This window comes from Oryzias latipes, chromosome 1 (genome assembly GCF_053564925.1).
Source record: "Oryzias latipes strain Hd-rR chromosome 1, Olatipes_Hd-rR_3.1".
In the NCBI taxonomy this organism is placed as follows: domain Eukaryota; kingdom Metazoa; phylum Chordata; class Actinopteri; order Beloniformes; family Adrianichthyidae; genus Oryzias; species Oryzias latipes.
Window position 1 is genome coordinate 35,897,807 of NC_136237.1, and position 18,820 is coordinate 35,916,626.

Below are 18,820 nucleotides of genomic sequence, written 5' to 3' on the forward strand. Positions count from 1 at the left end.
CTGGGGCTCTTTCTTCTGAGCCGCTGTGCATCACAAATGAAGGAAGTCAGAGTGCTCTCTGCAGCCCTATCATAGGAGAGCAGCAGTTTCTGTGAGATCTGTTTGCTCAATTTATTCTCCAAGTGAGGTTCAGGAAGACTCCTCTCCATTCAGTTCAGCTCTATAGTCCCTGAGGTTTCCTGAGGTTCTTCTCCTGCACTGAGCTGTCAGCTGCTCAACTCTGAAGCTACGGACACACCGGGTTTGTGACGTGTTTTCAAGTAACATAGGTTCGGGAGCACAGTTTTAGCCCATGCTGTACACACTGGACAATCAGGGAGGGGCTTCCTCTTGTTTTTTCTCTACTATTTACTAGCGCATGTCTGGCACCTACAGTTTGAAGAGGCTGGGTGTGAAATGTCAAAGCGAGTGCACATCTTGCTAATCTTGCTCCAGGCTTTTGCTTACATAGCTCTATTACGATATAGGAAAGACTAAGTGTCAAATCATTCCATTTGGGCACAAACTGCAATTATTATTTTTTTCTCCTCCATGATCAATTTTTAAATGGTTGGCACTTCCATGAATTCGAATGGATGCCATCCATAGGTCACTACCAAATCCAAGTCCCTGATTGGTCAAAGGTCAACCTGGTTTAACTAGCAAAAGTGCCAAAACAGTCGTAGAAACTTAATAGCTATGCATGAATGTGAGAGTGTTGATCGCAGAAGCCCAAAACTGGCTCTTTAGTGTATTTACATAGATTTTTCATTGGAAGTGGCTGCTTGAACTCATGTTGCCGAGGGCGGTGTCAACGTAGCTTAAAGTCCCTCCCCATTGAACAGGGGTCGGGAACCTATGGCTCACGAGCCATATATGGCTCTTTTGATGGTCACATGTGGCTCGCAGACAAATCTTTAATTATACTTTTTTTTATCATTAGTCCAGTCCTTCTCGGGCGCGATGCGATGCCAGAGGCGCGCAGTAGTAGCGGTGCTTGGAGAGAAAAATCTGCGCCAGCGCTATAAGTTTACAATTGTCTATAATTTCACAGAGTTTGTACCACCTGGAAACCTGTGAATTGCCGTGCCTAAAAGTGCGCGCTCCCGTCTCTGAGAAAGAGCGCGCAGTTTCGGGGACGGGATGTGTGAGGGAGAAAGCAGGGGGGTGGGGCTGAGGTGTTGTGGGGACGCAGGGATTGTAAATACGTAAAACCCGCTGCCCGTCACTCACTGCAGTGTGAGTGTGTGTTTGGCTCCCCGTCTGCATGTGATCAGTCTTTGTCACATCTACAGAACATTCAGACCTACGATCACGTTTAAAGTCTCAACGCCTGCATAAAGCAGAAACTCACCACGTATCAACCAGACTAGACCATCAGCAAAACTACTACGAGAAATACTCATCATTTATTAGCAATAGCATAACAATGTTATTAAAAAGAATCCACAGACTTATTGTACTTTAAAAATGTTGAAATTACATCAAATGCACACATTCACTTGTATATTTAGTTTTAAACATATTGTCGCGGACTGAGTTGGATGGCTGTTGGGCCGCGTTAAAAGTTCTGGAGTTCATTGAACGCATCATGCAGAGATCTGATTGGCTCTCAGTTCTGTCGCTCAGGTGGTTGTTAGGTAATTTGGACCAATGGGGTTCAGCTATGGGCCGAATAAGGGAAATGGGAGGGCTGGAGCAGGAGCAGGGGGATATAAAGTTGGTAGAAGCGCTCTCGTCTCGTGTCGACAGGAGAGATTCAGGAGTTGCTGAATTAATTTTACGGCGTTTGTTGTGGTCTACAGTAACCAGAATAAAGAACGCTAAAAGGGGTTAAGTCTCCGTGCCTCAGTGTGGGAAAGGGACGCTACATTATTGTATGGCTCTTTCGAAATTACATTTAAAAATATGTGGCGTTTATGGCTCTCTTGGCCAAAAAGGTTCCCGACCCCTGCCATAGAAGAAGCTCAATCACCACAGAATCGTCTGCAAAGTTGGTGATGTTGTTGCTGTGGTGGGTGGGGCAATTAGCCCATCTGTGGTTGTAATATTGGTACGTTCCAGTCACAAAAATGATGGCTCAGTTTAAGCGTAGCGTTCTCCAAAGGCCAAAAAACAAAACAAAAAAAACTAAACAGAGAATAAAGTTAATGCTAAATTCAGCTTGATTTTTCCAAAGCACCAGCTGCTCCACTGGATGTAGTAATGATGGAGGAGGCAGAGCAGGACTTTGTTTTTATAGAGAAGGAGGTTTCAGATGATTAACCTTGAACATCCTCATTTCAGCACTGCTCGTTCACATAGAGCTGGCAGTCCGAAGCCTCCCACACGAAACAAAGCATCCTCCCCTCCCCTCAAACACAAAAATTTAAGTCCGGCTGCTCTGCTCAGAGACACGGTTCACTCCGTCCACCGGCAACCGGACCGCGAAGGGTCCGGACGTCAGGGGGTATGAAGCGCTCCTCCCTGGCGCCCTCTCGCGAGGGGTGTCGGAGAAGAGAAGGAAGGGAGAGGCAAGGAGCCCGTGGGGCGAGGGGCGGAGCGCAGAGGCGTCCACTCTTCGCACCGGGTGTCCGCAGAGCAGCCGGTCAGTCCTGATCGGGGCAGAGTATTCCGAACGGCGTGTTTACATAACGCATTTTTTTTCCGTTTAGGCGTTCTTTCCGATAACTTTTTTCCATGTAAACACAGCTAGTGAGAGTCAGGGGGGTATTCCAGGAAGCATGTTTAAACTAGCCTGACTTTGAGCCTGAACTCTGGCTGAAATCCGCCTGAACTTGCTTACTCTGGGTATGTCGGTTCCAAAAGACCGGATATGAGTTGGCGTAATTACGCTCGACTTGGTAACCCTGGGTTAACGCACGGTACATAAAGACATTCTCAATAGATCGCCGATTTCTGGACTCACCATGGAATCGCGTGGAGAAAAAAAAAAGAAAGAGCTGTACTTAAGTGAGACGGAGTCTGAGATTTTAATGACAGCGGAAAAAAATTACAAGTCCATCAAAAAAATAACATGGCTGAAAAATAATTTAAATAATTTAGTTAAATTAATTCAAACTCAATAATTGTTTATACAACTCAAATTTACGTATTTATCTAACTAAATGTCACATTACTCCATTAATCTTTTTTCCATCTTAATTACTTATATTTCTTGAACTTTCATATGTCTAAGTTTGAGCCGGCAGATATGCTCATTTTTATAACAATAAAAAGAACGGAAAGAAATGCACAGAGTGCAAAAATTCATTAAAGAATATTCCATCCCTATCATAACATGTTAAGGTGGTAGGGGTGCTATATAAACTTATCATCCTCTCCCTTACTCTCACTCATGGTGCAGAGACGTAAGCATAGTAGGACAAAATAGCTCGGCAAAACACGGTGAAACACAGTAAAACAGCTATACAACTAAACACATTTTGTAAAAAACCCACACTTAAACCCAAATCCGTCCAGACAGGCAAAGGGAATGATATCCCAGAATCCCTTGCGGTGCCGATCTAACGGCAGCACCAAAGTTACACCTACTTAATTGAATTAATTTGAACGAAAGGAGAATAATTGTCTGAAAACAACGTGTTATTTTTAAGGTGACATAACAAAAAAAAATGATTTATCTTAACTGAAGCAAATAATTAAGTTAGATCAAAGTAAAAAAGTTTATCTTTCCAACATCCATATGTGGTCCTATCACCCTCTCATGGTGGAAAAAGTATTATCTGAGCTTTTTCATCCACTAAGTCATCTTTAAAGGGACACACCATGCTGCTTCACCTCTCTGTAAACAAACTAAGCTTCAACTAAACCTGCTCCAGACCAGGTTATGTTCAGAGCATGAGTTGCCATGGTAACTTGACCTACCCTGAAACATACCTCCATTTCTGGAACCAAATGCTGAGGTTATCAACTTCCTTAGCCTCAAACTTATCGTGGGAGCTAGCATAACCTGCTTTCTGGAATACCACCCTGGTGTGCAAGGAAGTGCATTCTGGGGTTGCTGGGAGATAAAGTGCATTTAGTACTCTGTAGATGGTTCCCCCTGGTGACCAGAGGGGGAGACAGAGCTCTAACTTCTGACATGTCTTCACAAACAAAAATACATACATATTTACTGACACAAACGTCTTCTCCTGATTCGGAAAGATTTGAAGGAAGAAATACTCAGAAATGCAATTTTAGGCTTAATTTTTTTAAATATGTCCTCTATCATGAGAAAAATGAAACTAAAACATGTTAAAAACACCAGAAACACAATTTACTTCAGAGTGGGTCACAAAACTGTTACCTTAAGAGTCTTAATGAAGAAGTGTTTTATAAATATACCAGTGTGAAGTTCTTTTATTCTCTTTGTGAAACTTCGTTTTTATATTTCAGCTAAAAGGATCTTATTGATGTGCGAGTCCACACATAAAAGCCAACTTGAGTTTGTAGATTCTCAGGAGGTGGGCCTCCAAAAAGGCCTCCAAGCCTCTTTCATCTGGTCCTGGTGAACATCGTTCAGAAGAACAGGACCGGTTGAAAAAGTTTGGATTTGTTCTCTGCGATACTTTGTCTTTTGAACAACAACCAAGGTGCAGAGCATTTTCATGGAGGGCTGGAGGAGGAGGAGGAGGAGGGGGAGGATGAAGACGTTTCAGAGCTCTCAGCTCCAGGCCTGTTAAAGTCACGGATCATCAGGCTGACCTCGGAGCCGCATGTTGGATTCGGTGAGTCAGACAAGCAGAGAATCACATTTTCTGCTCACACTTTCATGTCTGCAGAGGTGCTCACCTTGCTTTACGTAGTAAAGGCGGATGAAAGGCAGAGCCGGCGGGCTTTCAGGCCAACAAACTGCGGATGGATGAGGACAACACTTCCAAACGCTTTCAGAGATGAAACGCCTTTTTGGATGAGAGCGGTCGGATCTAGACGGGTCAGAATTCATTCCCAGGACTATCTGGAGGGTTTCATCTTTTAGAGCTTCCATGTTTAGCTGCTGTTTCATTTGATGGGTTGAGAGCTAAAAAACTTTTTTTTTTAAACCTGGAGGGACTGAGGTGAGCATCAGAAGATCCACTGGTTTTGATTTAAGATGCTTTTAATATTTGCTGGAAAGAAATTTACATTAAATTAAAAATAAATAAATAATCAAACTTCCTGTAGTAAATTTCTGACTGCAAGGGTCAGTAAAGACTGAGCCCCTAGATGCACTTCTAGGAACCGCAGCTTTAAACTTCAGCTGCCTTTTTTTTATGCGTAGTTTTCATCTATAATTCATCTGCCAGATACCCAGACGCCAGCAGCAGATCTGTGTTTTTGGATCTTTTATCTGAGCTCCATTTGGTCTTCAAACTCCCTTCAGCAGGTCAATAGAAAAACTGCAGGAAATGAGTCTTCAGCTGAGCTCAGATGAAAACCTCTCTGCTGCCCCCTCCCTGTTTAACCCCCCTCCTCCCCCATCCACTTTTTTTTTTAGATTTATATTTTCTATTGCTTCACTTTGATCCTCCTCTTCCTCGCTGTTTTACCCCAAAAGACCTACCATCTGCTCACACTCACTCGATCTCCCAGGAACACCAGCGAGTGAGCTGGAGATGAACCGTGCACGGTGGTGGAGGCTCAGTTGGGCTCAGCTCCTTCAGGTGCTGCTGCCGTCTTCAGCCCATATGATCTTTGACCTTCCTATATTCCTCGTCGGGAAACGGCTCCTGCAGCCTGAGGCAGAGATTTAGCTTAAAAATAATGCTGGAGAATGTAATCCTTCCTCTTCAAGATTCTACCCAAACACCTCTATATGCATTTGTATTACTTAAGTAAAAAAAAATCAATTTAATTTTTTCTCAACGTAATTGTATAACCCTTGTGCTATCCTAGGCACTTTAACATTGGGAGTTGGGTCATCTAGACCCACTAGACCAGGGGGGGGCAATTATTTTAACTGGCGGGCCACATTGGGTTCTAAAATTGGATAGAAGGGCTGGACCAGGAGCAGATGCATGGAGTGAAAATGATATAACATGGACTGTAGATGAAAACATTTGGATTGAAAATGATATTCTAAAACAGAATATTCAAGTTTTTAGTTTAAAACTTTTGTTCCCATTTTAGATCTCTTTTATTGTGAAGCCCTTTTGTAAAAGGTTGTACGAATAAAGTTTCATTTATGATCCTTTTAAGAAAATAAATAACATTATTTATGAAATAAAACAATGACCAAACAACACTCTCTATGATTTTCAAAGACAACAATTAAGGAAAAATATACTGATCCCTTTAAAAAAAATAATAAATAATGGATCCTCTCCCGTCATAATTCCGCAGAGACTTTGAGCTCATCATACGTCTCACAGTTTGCGCAGCTGCACGTCTGTTTCTCATCCAGTAATACTGAAAAAGCAAATGTCTCTTGCTGCAGCTACACATATATCTGCGTTACCTTTTCACCAGAACAGAGTTCCCTCGTTTATTGCAGGAGTTACGTTCTAAAAATAACCGTGATCGGTGAAATCCACAGAGAATGATTCCAGATGTTTTAAATTTATGGCACTAAAACTCTTCACTGCATCAATACACTTTTCTCTGACAGACATGAACATTTTCACCTTTTCTCTTGTTTAAATTCTTAAACCTTCATAGAAATGAGGTCCAGGATCTTAGATTGAAAACAAAGATATGACCGGGATCAAAGATTTCTGTAGATCTGAAGAGCTGTGCGTTTCTGTACAGGAGTCGCGGCACGGACTGGGGAGATTGATTGACAAGGTCTCCAGCCAATCAGGACACAGAACAGGGTGCGCTGTTTAAAAAAGGCAGCATGATCGCTCAGAAATAATGAGCAAAACCGGGAAAGATGAAATGCGACGTAGAAAGGGAAGACCGTCTTCTGTTCTATTTGACAGAGATTTCTTAGAGGTTTCCAGGTAAAACACAGACTGCAGAAGGTGGAATAAAATGTCACGTCTTGATCGTGTGACCAGATAAAAAAAAAAAAACACATGGGTCTCTGATATTGTTCAGCGGGCCGGACCAAAGATGGAGGTGGGCCGGATCCAGCCCACGGGCCGTAGTTTGCCCACCCCTGCACTAGACAGTGCTCTGAACCTTTTTTCTTCAATGATTTGTGATCTTCACTGGTGTCCATGGATTACATGAAATCTTACCACCTTTATCCACCTTTGTCATGGTAGGGAGAACACGTTAATGTAAGGGTGGGGTCATCTAAGATAGCACAAGGGATAAATCATGTAAAACGGTAAAATTTATCAATGAAAGCCAATCTCTACCACCTAACATGAACTCTGCCAACATTATCCTTCTTCTAAAACCAGACAAAGACCCCACGAGTCCTTCAAGCTATCGCCCCATTTCTTTAATTAATGCAGATGTAAAAATTATCTGCAAAGCACTAGCACAGAGAATAGAAAAAGTCACTCCTCACATAATTGACTTTGATCAAACTGGATTCATCAAAGGCAGACACTCGGATGACAATGTCCGCAGACTCGTTAACATAATAGACTTTGCCACCATCAAAAACCAGGAAATGACTATACTATCACTGGATGCTGAAAAAGCCTTTGATAGAGTAAATTGGAAGTTCCTCATTGCTGCCCTCCATAAGTTTGGGTTTGGAGAATCATTCATCAATTGGATCAAAATATTATATCACAACCCCAATGCATCAGTTAGAACTAATAAACAGACTTCCAACAGGTTTTTTCTTGGAAGAGGAACTAGACAGGGTTGCCCACTCTCCCCCTCGCTTTTTGCAATATTTATCGAGCCTCTAGCTGCAGCAATAAGACAGAATGAGAGTATTAAAGGAATTAAAACCAAACACAGCCATCATAAAATTAGTCTCTATGCAGATGACATATTACTGTTTTTAAGTAATATACATTCTGTAAATGAAACGGCAACAATCATTAATGAATTCTCTTCTATATCAGACTATTCCATTAATTGGAATAAATCTGTTTTATTACCACTGAACAGTAATGCGGAGCTAGGACTCACAATACCAGTTAAATCAGGCAATATAAAATATCTAGGTATTTATTTTTCCCCCAAAATATCAGAACTGGTGCTGCTAAACTACACCCCATTACTGAAAAACATACAGGACGACCTAACACGCTGGACCAACCTGCCTTTGTCCCTTATGGGCAAGGTAGCCACGGTTAAAATGAAAATCTTACCCAAAGTTAATTATCTCTTCTCAATGATTCCCACACAACCGCCATTAAAATGGTTCAAAACATTAGACTCATCCATATCAAGCTTTCTATGGAACAATAAACCTGCAAGAATTAGTCTAAAAACTTTAAAATCTGCAAAAAGCTGTGGAGGATTAGAATTACCTAACTTCCACAATTACTTTCTTGCAAATAGATTACAATACATCTTAAAATGGTTAAAAAATAATCCAGAAACCAACTCATGGTTAGACTTGGAACAGGCGTTATGTGGAAAGATCAACCTGTCAGATCTTCCATTTATTAGTCAAATAGTTAAAAAACAGGATTGTTTCAAAAGTATTAATATAAATGCCACTTTAACAGCCTGGTGGGAATTTTCAAAATATCAAAATCATCAATTCAACCGTGCAAAATGACACCCATCTGGAACAACCCAGACATCCTCATAAACAAAAAAATTATCCACTTCCCAGCTTGGCAAGCAGGGGGCATAAAACAACTAGAGCACATAATTATTGATAGAAGATTCATAACTCCCCAGGAACTTCAAGACAAACATGGAATATATAACTTCTTGGAATATCAGCAACTTAAATCAATTATTACTAAAAAGTTTAAATACAGAGACAACGATTTAAAGCTACCAGATGTAGTTACCACTCTGATCAATTTCTCAATGAATAAAACTCTCTCCAAAATATACAAACTTTTATGTAATTTAGATAACAATATTTCACTTCCGACAACAAAATGGGATGCGGATTTGAGCATCAGCACAGATGAAAGTTTTTGGTCAGAACTTTGTCTAAACACCTTTAAAATGACAAAAAATCCAAATCTGCAGCTAATCCATTTCAAAACTCTTCACAGAATTTACTACACTGGACAGAGGATGTTCAAGATGGGTCTCAGTAACTCAGACATTTGTCAGCACTGTGACAGTAATCTACCCGACAATTACATGCATGCACTATGGTTCTGCACGCCTGTCCAGGCTCTCTGGCAGCAGGTATGTGCCGATCTATCAGTCTGGCTTAAGGTTTCAATCACAGCTTCACCGTCACTTTGTGTGCTTGGTGACATGAGTGCCATCGATGTAGAAGGAGGATTAGGCTCTATCATTTTCATAACTCTTTGCATTGCTAAAAAAACTATTTTAATAAATTGGAAAAGCAAAAAAAATATAAATATAAGTCAACACAGAAATCTGCTGCTTGATCATATCAGCTTGGAAAAAATGTCAGCCCAAAGTTCAAGTAACTTTGAAAGAATTCGGTCTCTCTGGTCTCCCATAGCTAACTCCGTGACTTAGGGGGTGGGGGGGGCATGGTCGTCGCTGCTCCTTGCCCTTCTGCCGTGGGCCGGGGTGGGGGTCGGGGCCTCCGGTGCCTGGCCGGGGGTGGTGGGGGCTCCGTTGGTCGGGGGGTCGGGTCCGGCGCCTGGGTGGGGCGGCCTGGGGCGCTGCGTGGTCCTCTGGGCTTGGGTGTGGGGGTGCGTGGTGGGGGGGGGTGGGGTGGTGGTCTGGCTTGGCTTGGGGGGGTGGTCCCTTTGCCTGTGCTGGGGGGGGTTGGCGGGGGGCGCTGCTCGGGGGGGGGGGGCCCAGCGGCGCTGGATGGGCTTCCCGTCTACACCTGGGGCTGGGATCGGCCCTTCCCTGGCTCTGGGGCGGGACGGGACAACCCTCTTGGGGCCCCCGGTCGCTCTGGGTGTCATCCGCTTCGGCTGCGGGGTCTGGGGGTGGGGTGGGGTGGGGGTCTTGTCGGCCCTGTCCTGTGGGGGGGCATTCTGGGGGAGGGGGGGGCCACTATTGGTACGGGGCAGGGGGGGCTGACGGGTCGGGGTCTCCGCTGAGGCCATCGGCGGTTTCCCCGGCCGGTTGGCTGCCTCGGTCCCGTCGAGGCCTGACCAGAGCTCTTCTAGGGCCGGCGTTTGGGGGTGGGGGCCTGGGCTTGCTCCGGGGGGGGCCGGCGCTTTCTGGCTCCCCTCTCTCTGTGTGGGGGTGGTGGTGCTGGGCCTGGGGTGTCTGCGCCTCCGGGGGTGGGGCCCCGGGGCTGGGTGGGCCTGGCCCCCTTGCTGGGGGGGGGGGGCGGGGGACGGCTGTTTGACCACCGGGGGACAGTCTATCATCTGTCCCCAACTTACCCCCTTCCTCATATAACCTCATAATAGGGTGAGGGGGTGGGGGGCTTAGCCTGCGATGAGCCTTGGGGGGGGGGTTTACTAGGCAGTGACCCCCCTCCTGTGGTTGCCGTATGGAGTGGGCCCCCCCTCTTTCGGTTTTATTTGCACCTTAGACATGTAGGGCCCTTGGTAGGGGGGGTGCTTGGACATCACTGCCAGCAAGCAGCGGATGTCCTCCTAGCACCCTACCCGCCAATTTTAACCGCACCTTAGACATTTAGGGCCCCTTGGTGGGGAGGGTGAGGGGACGTCACTGTGAGTAATCAGGAGACGTCCCCTTAGTGCCCTACCCGCCAATTTTAACCGCACCCCCCTTAGTACACACACCCCTCCCCCCTCAATATATACATCCCAACATAAACACACACACATGCACACACACACTCTCTCAAACACACATACACGCACACACATTTTGCAAGGAAGGTGGGACCTAGGACCATCTGTCCCCTGCCTCTTCCCTGGTGGGGGGTACGGGCCCCTTTGCAACGGCGGCTGTGTCCCCGGGGTGCTGGCTTCCTGGGCCCGGCGGTGCTCTCTCCGCGCGGTGGGGGGGTTCACATTACATCTGAGCCGGGGGTGTTCGTGTCCCTGGGGGGTGGGTTCTGGTCCTTACTCCTGAGTGCTGGGCCCCGCCAAATTTCCAACTGTGGCCGAGCCTGGTCGGGCCATATTTACAACACCCCTTGTGGGCCCTCTTTTTTCCCCGGGGTTCCCCCCTCCTGGGCGGGGGCGGCGGGCCCCTGCCTCGCTCCTCCCTGGACCAACCGTTGGCCGGGCGGATGGCTGCCTGGAGTGCGGAGTGGGTCTCCCTTGGGGGGTCCTGGCCCGTACCTGGGGTTGGGGCGGGGGGATGCCCGGAACTCCTGGGTGGTGGTGGGGTGCTCGTCTGGGGCTGTGGGCGTCCTTCTCCGGTGGGGCCCTGCGTTGGGTTCTCCCGGCGCGGCGGGGGGGCTGCTCTCCTGGTTGGGCTGGGGCGGCGCCCTCTTTCCCTCCGTGCCTCCCTGCTCTCTGGCTCTGGGGGCCTTGCGGCGGCCCTGCTGGCCCTGGCCTGGGTGGCGGGCTTGGTCGCCCGGGCGGCGGTTGTTCCCTGCCGGTTCCCGTGTGGTGTTGGGGGGAATCCGGCTGCCGCTGCTGGTGCGGTGGGGGTCTTGGGGTGGGGATGGCTGGGCACTCTCCCTCCTTCTTTTCACGTTCCACCATCCATTTTAGAAGAACATAAACACTCACCTGAGCACAGGTGTCAGCTCAACAGACTGAATGACTGAAATATTTCACACTAGTTGGTTTTAAGGCATAAGTATGCGTGTGAACACTATCTGTTTTGTGTACATGTCGACAGGTGGACATTTTTGCAACTAACAGGTGTGTTTATAACATTTGAGTGTGTGTGTGGACAGGCTCCGCCCTTTTTTTTTTTTGTTTTTTTTTTTACATTTGAACCTTACCATAATGATTAACAACCAGTAAACTTGTTGCTTTATGCTGCTTCATGGTCTTATCCCCCTTCCCCTCCTATTATCACCCCCTACCCCCCCTCTCTCTAACGTCCCTCTTTCTTCTTCCCCTCTTTCCTTTTCCGTCCGGTCCAACACCAAAGATTTTCAGACATGTTTGAAATTAATAAAGTTTGGCCTCAATTACAAAAGGGGTTTATTCAGACATACCTTTGGTTTGTCTGAAGATTAATAACCCCTCTTGTTAAAGTAAAATATGTCCAACCCAAGAGGCCCTCAGCTCTCATCTGTCTGCCTAGCTGTTGGACAGGACAAGTTAAAAAAAAAAAAAAAAAAAAAAAAAAAAAATCATGTAAGAGGTGTTCTGCTGATTGTGGCCACCAGGGGGCACTGTTGACAAAGAAAGATCTACTTGGAGAACTGCATTTCCTCATCAGATCCGTTTGTCTCTCACCTGAAAAATGAGTAATTAAACTACTCATTTGGCTGCCTCAGCTCCTGCAAATGTACCTGACTTAGACGACGTGCACATGCATCACGTGCACGAGCACAACAGCTCCCAGTGGCTCTCCTGAGCTGCAGCATGAGAGAACACAGAATTTTATGGAAAAAATGAGGCAAAGAACAAAAATTTCAAAACAACGGAGCACCCCACCTTTTTCTTTACAAAATTGAGAAAAATAAGTCAAATTTGTTTCATGTGCTGAGTTTGTGTGTCTGTCAGTTTTGCAGCAGAGTTAACCTGCACAGTCACACGTCCACAAGCGCCCCACAACCTTCACCTGTTCACGGTTCACAACATGAACCTCCGCCGCTTGCAGGTAAGGATCTGCAAAGGTCACTGTGCCGCAGGTGACAGTAAACAACCTTCAGTGAAAGGTTGGGAGATTCAGAGGGAGAGGAGGCGCTGCTGACATCAGAGACGAACAAATCCGACTTCATTCACCTTTTCTCTGCTGCAGATCTTTGGAAATGCAACACAAAAAGTTACAAAATGTGTTTTGTTTTTTCTTCTTTTACAACACATTTAATGCTAATAACCGTAAATGTTTTTTTATCATTGAAATGAGCGTGCTGCTGTAAAAACAATGGTTTGTTCTGAGGAGGCGTCACCAACATCTTCACTTCTTCACAGTGCAGTTTGTTCAGACTTGTAGTGTTTTTACGAGTTTCCATTGTTGTACGTCTTTCTCTGCAGTTTCAACCAAAGACCGTCTGGCTGGACGGTTACAAGAGGAGGACCGATGGCCTCTTGCTTTGTATGCCAGACAAACCATTTACTGCCATGGAAAATATCCACTTCCTGACGGAATTTACTGAAATATTTTTTTAAATATATCTTTAAAATTTTTAATAAAAAAAAAAATTCTTGTAATTTTTTATTTTTTTTAGATTGGGGGTGTGCTTTTTTGTTTACAGTGGCTCTTTGAATCATCAGCAACAAAATAGCGTTAGTGTTTTAATCTCTACATTCTGTTCCTTAATCTAAAGTTTTATGTTACATTTTCCTCATTTGATCCCCTAGAGGGCTGATGTAACCCTTGTGCTATCCTAGGCACTTTAACATTGGGAGTGGGGTCATCTATACCCACTAGACAGTGATCTGAACCTTTTTTCTTCAATGATTTGTGATCTTCACTGGTGTCCAAGGATTACATGAAATCTTTCCACCTTTATTCACCTTTGTCATGGTAGAGAGAACACGTCAATGTAAGGGTGGGGTCATAGGATAGCACAAGGGTAAACCTGCTAGATCCCTTTCAGGGTCATGGGGTTGCTGGAGCCAGAGTACACACAGGCAGTCCCACACACACTCACACTTAGGGACACTTTTTGACCAGCCTATTAACCTATGCAGCATGTTTTTGGACTATGGGAGGAAGCCAGAGCAAACCCACACATGCACGGGGAGAACATGCAAACAGAAAGGTCCCAGTCGGGATTCGAATCATGACCGTTGTGAGGCAAGAGCGCTAACCACTGCCCCATCGTGCAGCCCTATTTTCCGTATTTTACCTAAATCTTTGCTCAAGCTTGCAAAAATGTGTGGAAACCTCCAAAGTACTTTTCCATGAATCGTTATGACCCCGCCTCTGCCATGATATCACCATGAGGATTAAGAAAGTCTGCATAAATAGAAATAAAAATAACTACAGATTGTTCTTATTTTAAGAATGATGGTTTAGAGAACTAAAATGTTGGCGATATGCAAGAGGCGGGACCTTGACAATGTCAACACGGGTTGCACAGTGGCGTGGTTAGAGGTTCACTTCACAGTAAGAAGGCGCTGGTTCAAATCCCTGCTGAGACTTTTCTAAGTGAAGTTTGTATGCTCTCCCCACGTATGTCCGAGTGTTCTCCTGGTAATTCGGTTTCCTCCCACAGTTGAAACATACCACTCAACCTTCATTTTCTTGAAAAATTAAGAAAACAAACAAACAAAAACAAAACATCATGTCCACAGTGCTCAAATGTAACACATCTACAAACAGAACATTTTTCTGAGCAATCCAAAAAATATTCACTGCCAACTTCCTATTAGTACCAAAATACTTATATTGACATACCTTTTTCGTAACAACAGCAAGCCAGTAGAAAAGACACCCGTGATTTGATCATTTTGAAGACTGGGAGGCAGCAGAAGAATAAGAGAGAAGAGAATTTAAGGAAATGAAGCATGAGGAACAAATTGAACTATGTAGACTTAGTAACAAAGTTTTGCTTCATGATCTGAACAAAAACAAGCGCTAAGGTGGTGAACTTTACCTCTGAAATGATGCCTTGTTTCACTTTTGATGGTGTTCAGCATGTATATCTCTTTCCTCTGCTGCTGCATAGCAAGATCATTGCAGGCTCTGTAGCCGTTACCATGACAACTCGTCGCTCTCCATTGTCCATTAACTCAAGATAGCAGTCACCTCGTTGGGCTTTATCCCTTACATATATGTCTAGTTAAAGATTAAAAATGAGATTAACATCATAAAAATAGTGTTTGTCTGTAATTAAGTAATTGCAATTAATGCAATAATTTGACACCCTTACCTAAAATCACAGTCCAACAACAACAACAGCTGGAGAATGATGTTTTGCAGAACAGTTGAGGTTGTAGACCAGGAGGACCCTCTCCTCAGTTTATCTGTTCTTGGTCATTTGAAAGAATCAAATACGGGACGTCCTGAAGGGACCGACTGCAGAAAACAGGACAGGTCTGTCAAGCAGGGATTCTTCACCCCACCCACCCACGGCCGGCACATTCGTGTGCAAACATGAGCGCGCTGTGTGAAAACATACATGAGCTGCCCCGCCTGCCTCACATGCACGTGGGACATCTGACTCTGATGGATGAGCTGAAAACCATGCTGCCACATTAATGCGCCTCCCTGATGGATGGGACCGTGGAATCTGACAGGGAGGTCAGCAGCTACGATCCACTGCAGAGCCACCAAAGGGAGAACACGAAATGCCCATTTCTTATGACAGCCTGGATGCTCATGCTTTTTGACACGGTGTGCACTCAGCGGCGTGCACGCCACTCCACTTCTGCTTCTCCGGTTCCTCCATCCAACCAACTTCTCCACATCTTTCATCTAGGTTTTGTTTTGGCTCATTAAAAATAAATGTTTCGCTTTCTTCATTATTTTCCCCTGTTATGTACACTAATCATTTTCTGTCAGTCGCGGATATAATGGCCTTTCCTCCCCCTCTCCTCGCTGTGAGCTTTTAGACTAAATTAAAAGGCAATATCCTCATCATGAAAGAAAAATAGCAGCTATCAAAATGTCACAGAGCAAATTGTTTCAAAGACAGTACATGCTTGCTGCGTCCTTTGCATGCAGGGTTGCAGAACACCCAGGAGGCTTGCTGGATGAGCCACAGGCCCAGGCACTAGCTGCTGGAGTATACGTTGCAACATATATTAGCCTGTCACTTCCATTTACCTCTTCCTGTTTGAGCAAATATGAAGACTAGACTTTTTCCACTGCAAAGGTCACAAGTCCCAGCACTCCGTGATGAAACAAGACGTACCTGCCAGGTTATTTCTCAGATGCTGTTTCTAAGGAAAACATGCAGAAGTTGCTTTTATCCATACAGACAAAAAAAAGCCTTCATCTGTTCCAGAGGATTGGGTTTAAACGTTTGCACAGATGAAAATGTAGTTGGTGTAGTTTGCTAGACAATGACATCCATCAGTAAAGTCTAATGAAAGCTGTTTGTTCTTTGAGTGACGAAGAATACTCCTTTCAGTTGAGGAGGAGTGACCTCAAAGTGCTTCTCTGTGATTTGAGGCACAGCAGAACCAAGCTCCACGCTCAGACGGCGGTTAAACGAATGAGTTTCAGTTCAAGTAAATCACTCACAACCCAGACATGAGCTTTGACTTTTTTCTGCATTTTTGTCACCTAAATAATTCAAATGATCAGACAAATTATAGCTACAGATTTAGTCAGTAAATGTTTATAATCCACTAAACTTCTGGTGGCATTAGTTAAAGGAATGTCAAACTGGCTGCAGGATATTGCTAAAGTGTTTTCCTTCATACTATAAATCCATAGTTGAAAGAGCAACTTGGTAAAAAGAGAGAAAAAAAAAATCAATTTTAGTGCTTTAAGGTAGGCGTCTAACACAAAATCCTCATGCTGCATTACAAGATTAGCTTTTTCTTGGCCGCATATTAGCTTAGAAAGCATAGTTAGCTTAGCTTTGCAGCTAATATACTGAACCGGATTCTTCCTGGTTGTAGCAAAGTTGTTGTTTCTGGTTTTAGTTTACCTAACCAGAATCTATTTTAGATTATATTAATGTAAAATAGTAATAATTTTATCATTTATAGGGTTTGCCAGAGAAAAAGGACAACTTTGTTTTAAGAAAAAAACAATTTTATTTCTTATAAATAAGGGAGACTTGATGTTTTGTCTTCAAAGCTTTAAAAATAAGTGAGCAAACACTGAAATGTTCTTATTTAATCACGTAATACCATACGGTTTATGACAATATCTACAAGAAAATGCAAATTAAATTTAATTTCTTTGTTTGCCTGAGTTTTAAATACAAATATGTAGCCTAAATATAAATTTAAAACATTTTTAACTTAGCTTTTAAATAGCTCATTTAATTAACTAATGTATTTATTAGGCTTTCAAGTATTTTATGGATTTTATGGTTTATTAAATGTACATTTTTGCTCTGTCTGTCTTTTAATCTATACAGCACCTCCCCAGATTTTAGCCACAGCGTTTCTTTCTTTTTTATGTCCTGCTTTTTGCTTTTGATCTAAAGTGTCTTCTGCCATTTTTGTTTTTAGCTAATGTTTATATGCGTCTTTTTGTTAAGAAAACCTGTTGAGGCCTTACTTTTTACCTTCATATTAGTAATTATTTGAAAAGCTATATTTTACTTGAGTCATATTTGGTGTACAAAGCAGTGACACGAGAAAAACCCTGAGAAACAACACCCATTTCTGGCTACGGGCATCTTTTCCAAAACGCCGTTTCTTCTTTAAAATCTTTTACATGAGTCACTGTGAATCTCATCTTCTGCCAAATAATATTCAGCTATCAGTCAGGGTTCTCTTCAGTTTGTTAAAGTCCATCATTACTTCCCAACCCATTCTAATATTATCTTAAGTTTGTTTTCTTGAGCTAGTGTCAACACTTTCAGAAGAAAGTTTTTATTCATTAAAAGATGATATAAAACAATGAAACTCTTTGCAGTAAAAATATTGTACATTCAGTATATCCCAAAATTATACAAATACTTCTTGAAGGTCATTCCAATGAGATATTTTTTTGTCTTTATCAAAACCTGATTAAATTTACAATAAAACAACCCGCTTAAAAACTTCAGAATCATCTCTCCGTTGTGAGCTGGTGTCTCAGTTGGTATTAAGCTTTCCTGAAGATGCTTTGTGCTTGGAATAAATAAATAAAGTCAAATGGTAGAAGCAGTCCTGTCTGTTGGATAAGGAAAGCGTCCTGAATGTGCCAATCTGCATCATGAACTACATGTGAACCGGGCCGTGTTTTCAGATGGAGATCCTGTGGGAAGCTGTGGTGTGGGAACATCAGACATTCATGTAATGTTTCCACTGTTTAGCTGCCTGAGCCTGAGGCCCATGAATGTGCAGGACTCCAACCTCCCAATTCCGCTTTAGGCCAGGATTGTTGCTGAATGAGAAAATGTTTAGAATAGAAAAGTGGATGGAAATGAAAATTCTGTGAAGATAAAGGTGATAAACAGTAGATTTACTTCATCTGTTTATTTAAAGACTCTAGGTGCACTTTCTTTATTTTTTTTTTAATGTTTTTTTTTCTGGCTGCTGTTAATTGCTGCTTCTCAAATTGAACAAACAAAAACCAAATTTGTGTAACCCTTGTGCTATCCTAGGCACATCTAGACCAGTGTTTTTCAACCGGTGTGCACACTAGTGTGCCGCGGGAGATGGTCAGGTGTGCCGTGGGAAATTACCCATTTTCAGTGATCTGAAAACATTTTCGATCTCCAGGATATCAGCTCTTTGTTCATCCAAACAGGCCCCGATAAAACACTGAGTAGTTATGAATGTGAAGGATCGTAAAATAATTTTTTAGTTGTGTTTATTTGATTCTATTAAGACACTTTGATAAGAATGACGGTACTGCAATTTAGCCGCAGCTTCAGCTCTGTTTTCGGAAAAGTCCTGCCCCTTCAACTGTCTCTGCCAATCATTCTTGGACCCCTAATACGTCATCAGTCTGACCAATCAGAAGTGGTTTAAGTCCTCGCTTACTTGTTCCGATTTAGCTCATAAAGTCTCTCAGCTCCAACAAAAATAACAGCTAAAGCTCGTCTTCAGCTGTGTGGCTTTCCGCGGGATCCGGTATCAGACTGTGGAAAAAGTAAACAAAACAATAAAGCTCAGAGATGCCAGTCTGTCTGGCATCGACATCAGTTTTTGCACTACATGTCCCTTGCTGCAATGTGTTAACGGGATAGCATCTCTGTGCTACTATGAGTCTTCCCCGTTAAACGTCTTGAAACCAT

The 18,820-nt window shown here is 43.6% G+C and overlaps 1 protein-coding gene across 1 annotated transcript in view; it reads right to left on the reverse strand.

The window, feature by feature from the left end:
• neurl1aa (neuralized E3 ubiquitin protein ligase 1Aa) overlaps positions 1–14,743 on the reverse strand; it is a 79,840-nt gene extending 65,097 nt beyond the window's left edge. Inside the window, exons 1-2 of the mRNA XM_078954290.1 lie at positions 14,567–14,743; positions 14,368–14,427 (exon numbers count right to left, since the gene is read on the reverse strand). Coding sequence (XP_078810416.1) covers positions 14,368–14,427; positions 14,567–14,636 — 130 coding nt within the window. The 5' untranslated portion in view covers positions 14,637–14,743. The remainder of the gene's footprint in view (positions 1–14,367; positions 14,428–14,566) is intronic.
• Between the last annotated feature and the right edge of the window lie 4,077 nt (positions 14,744–18,820).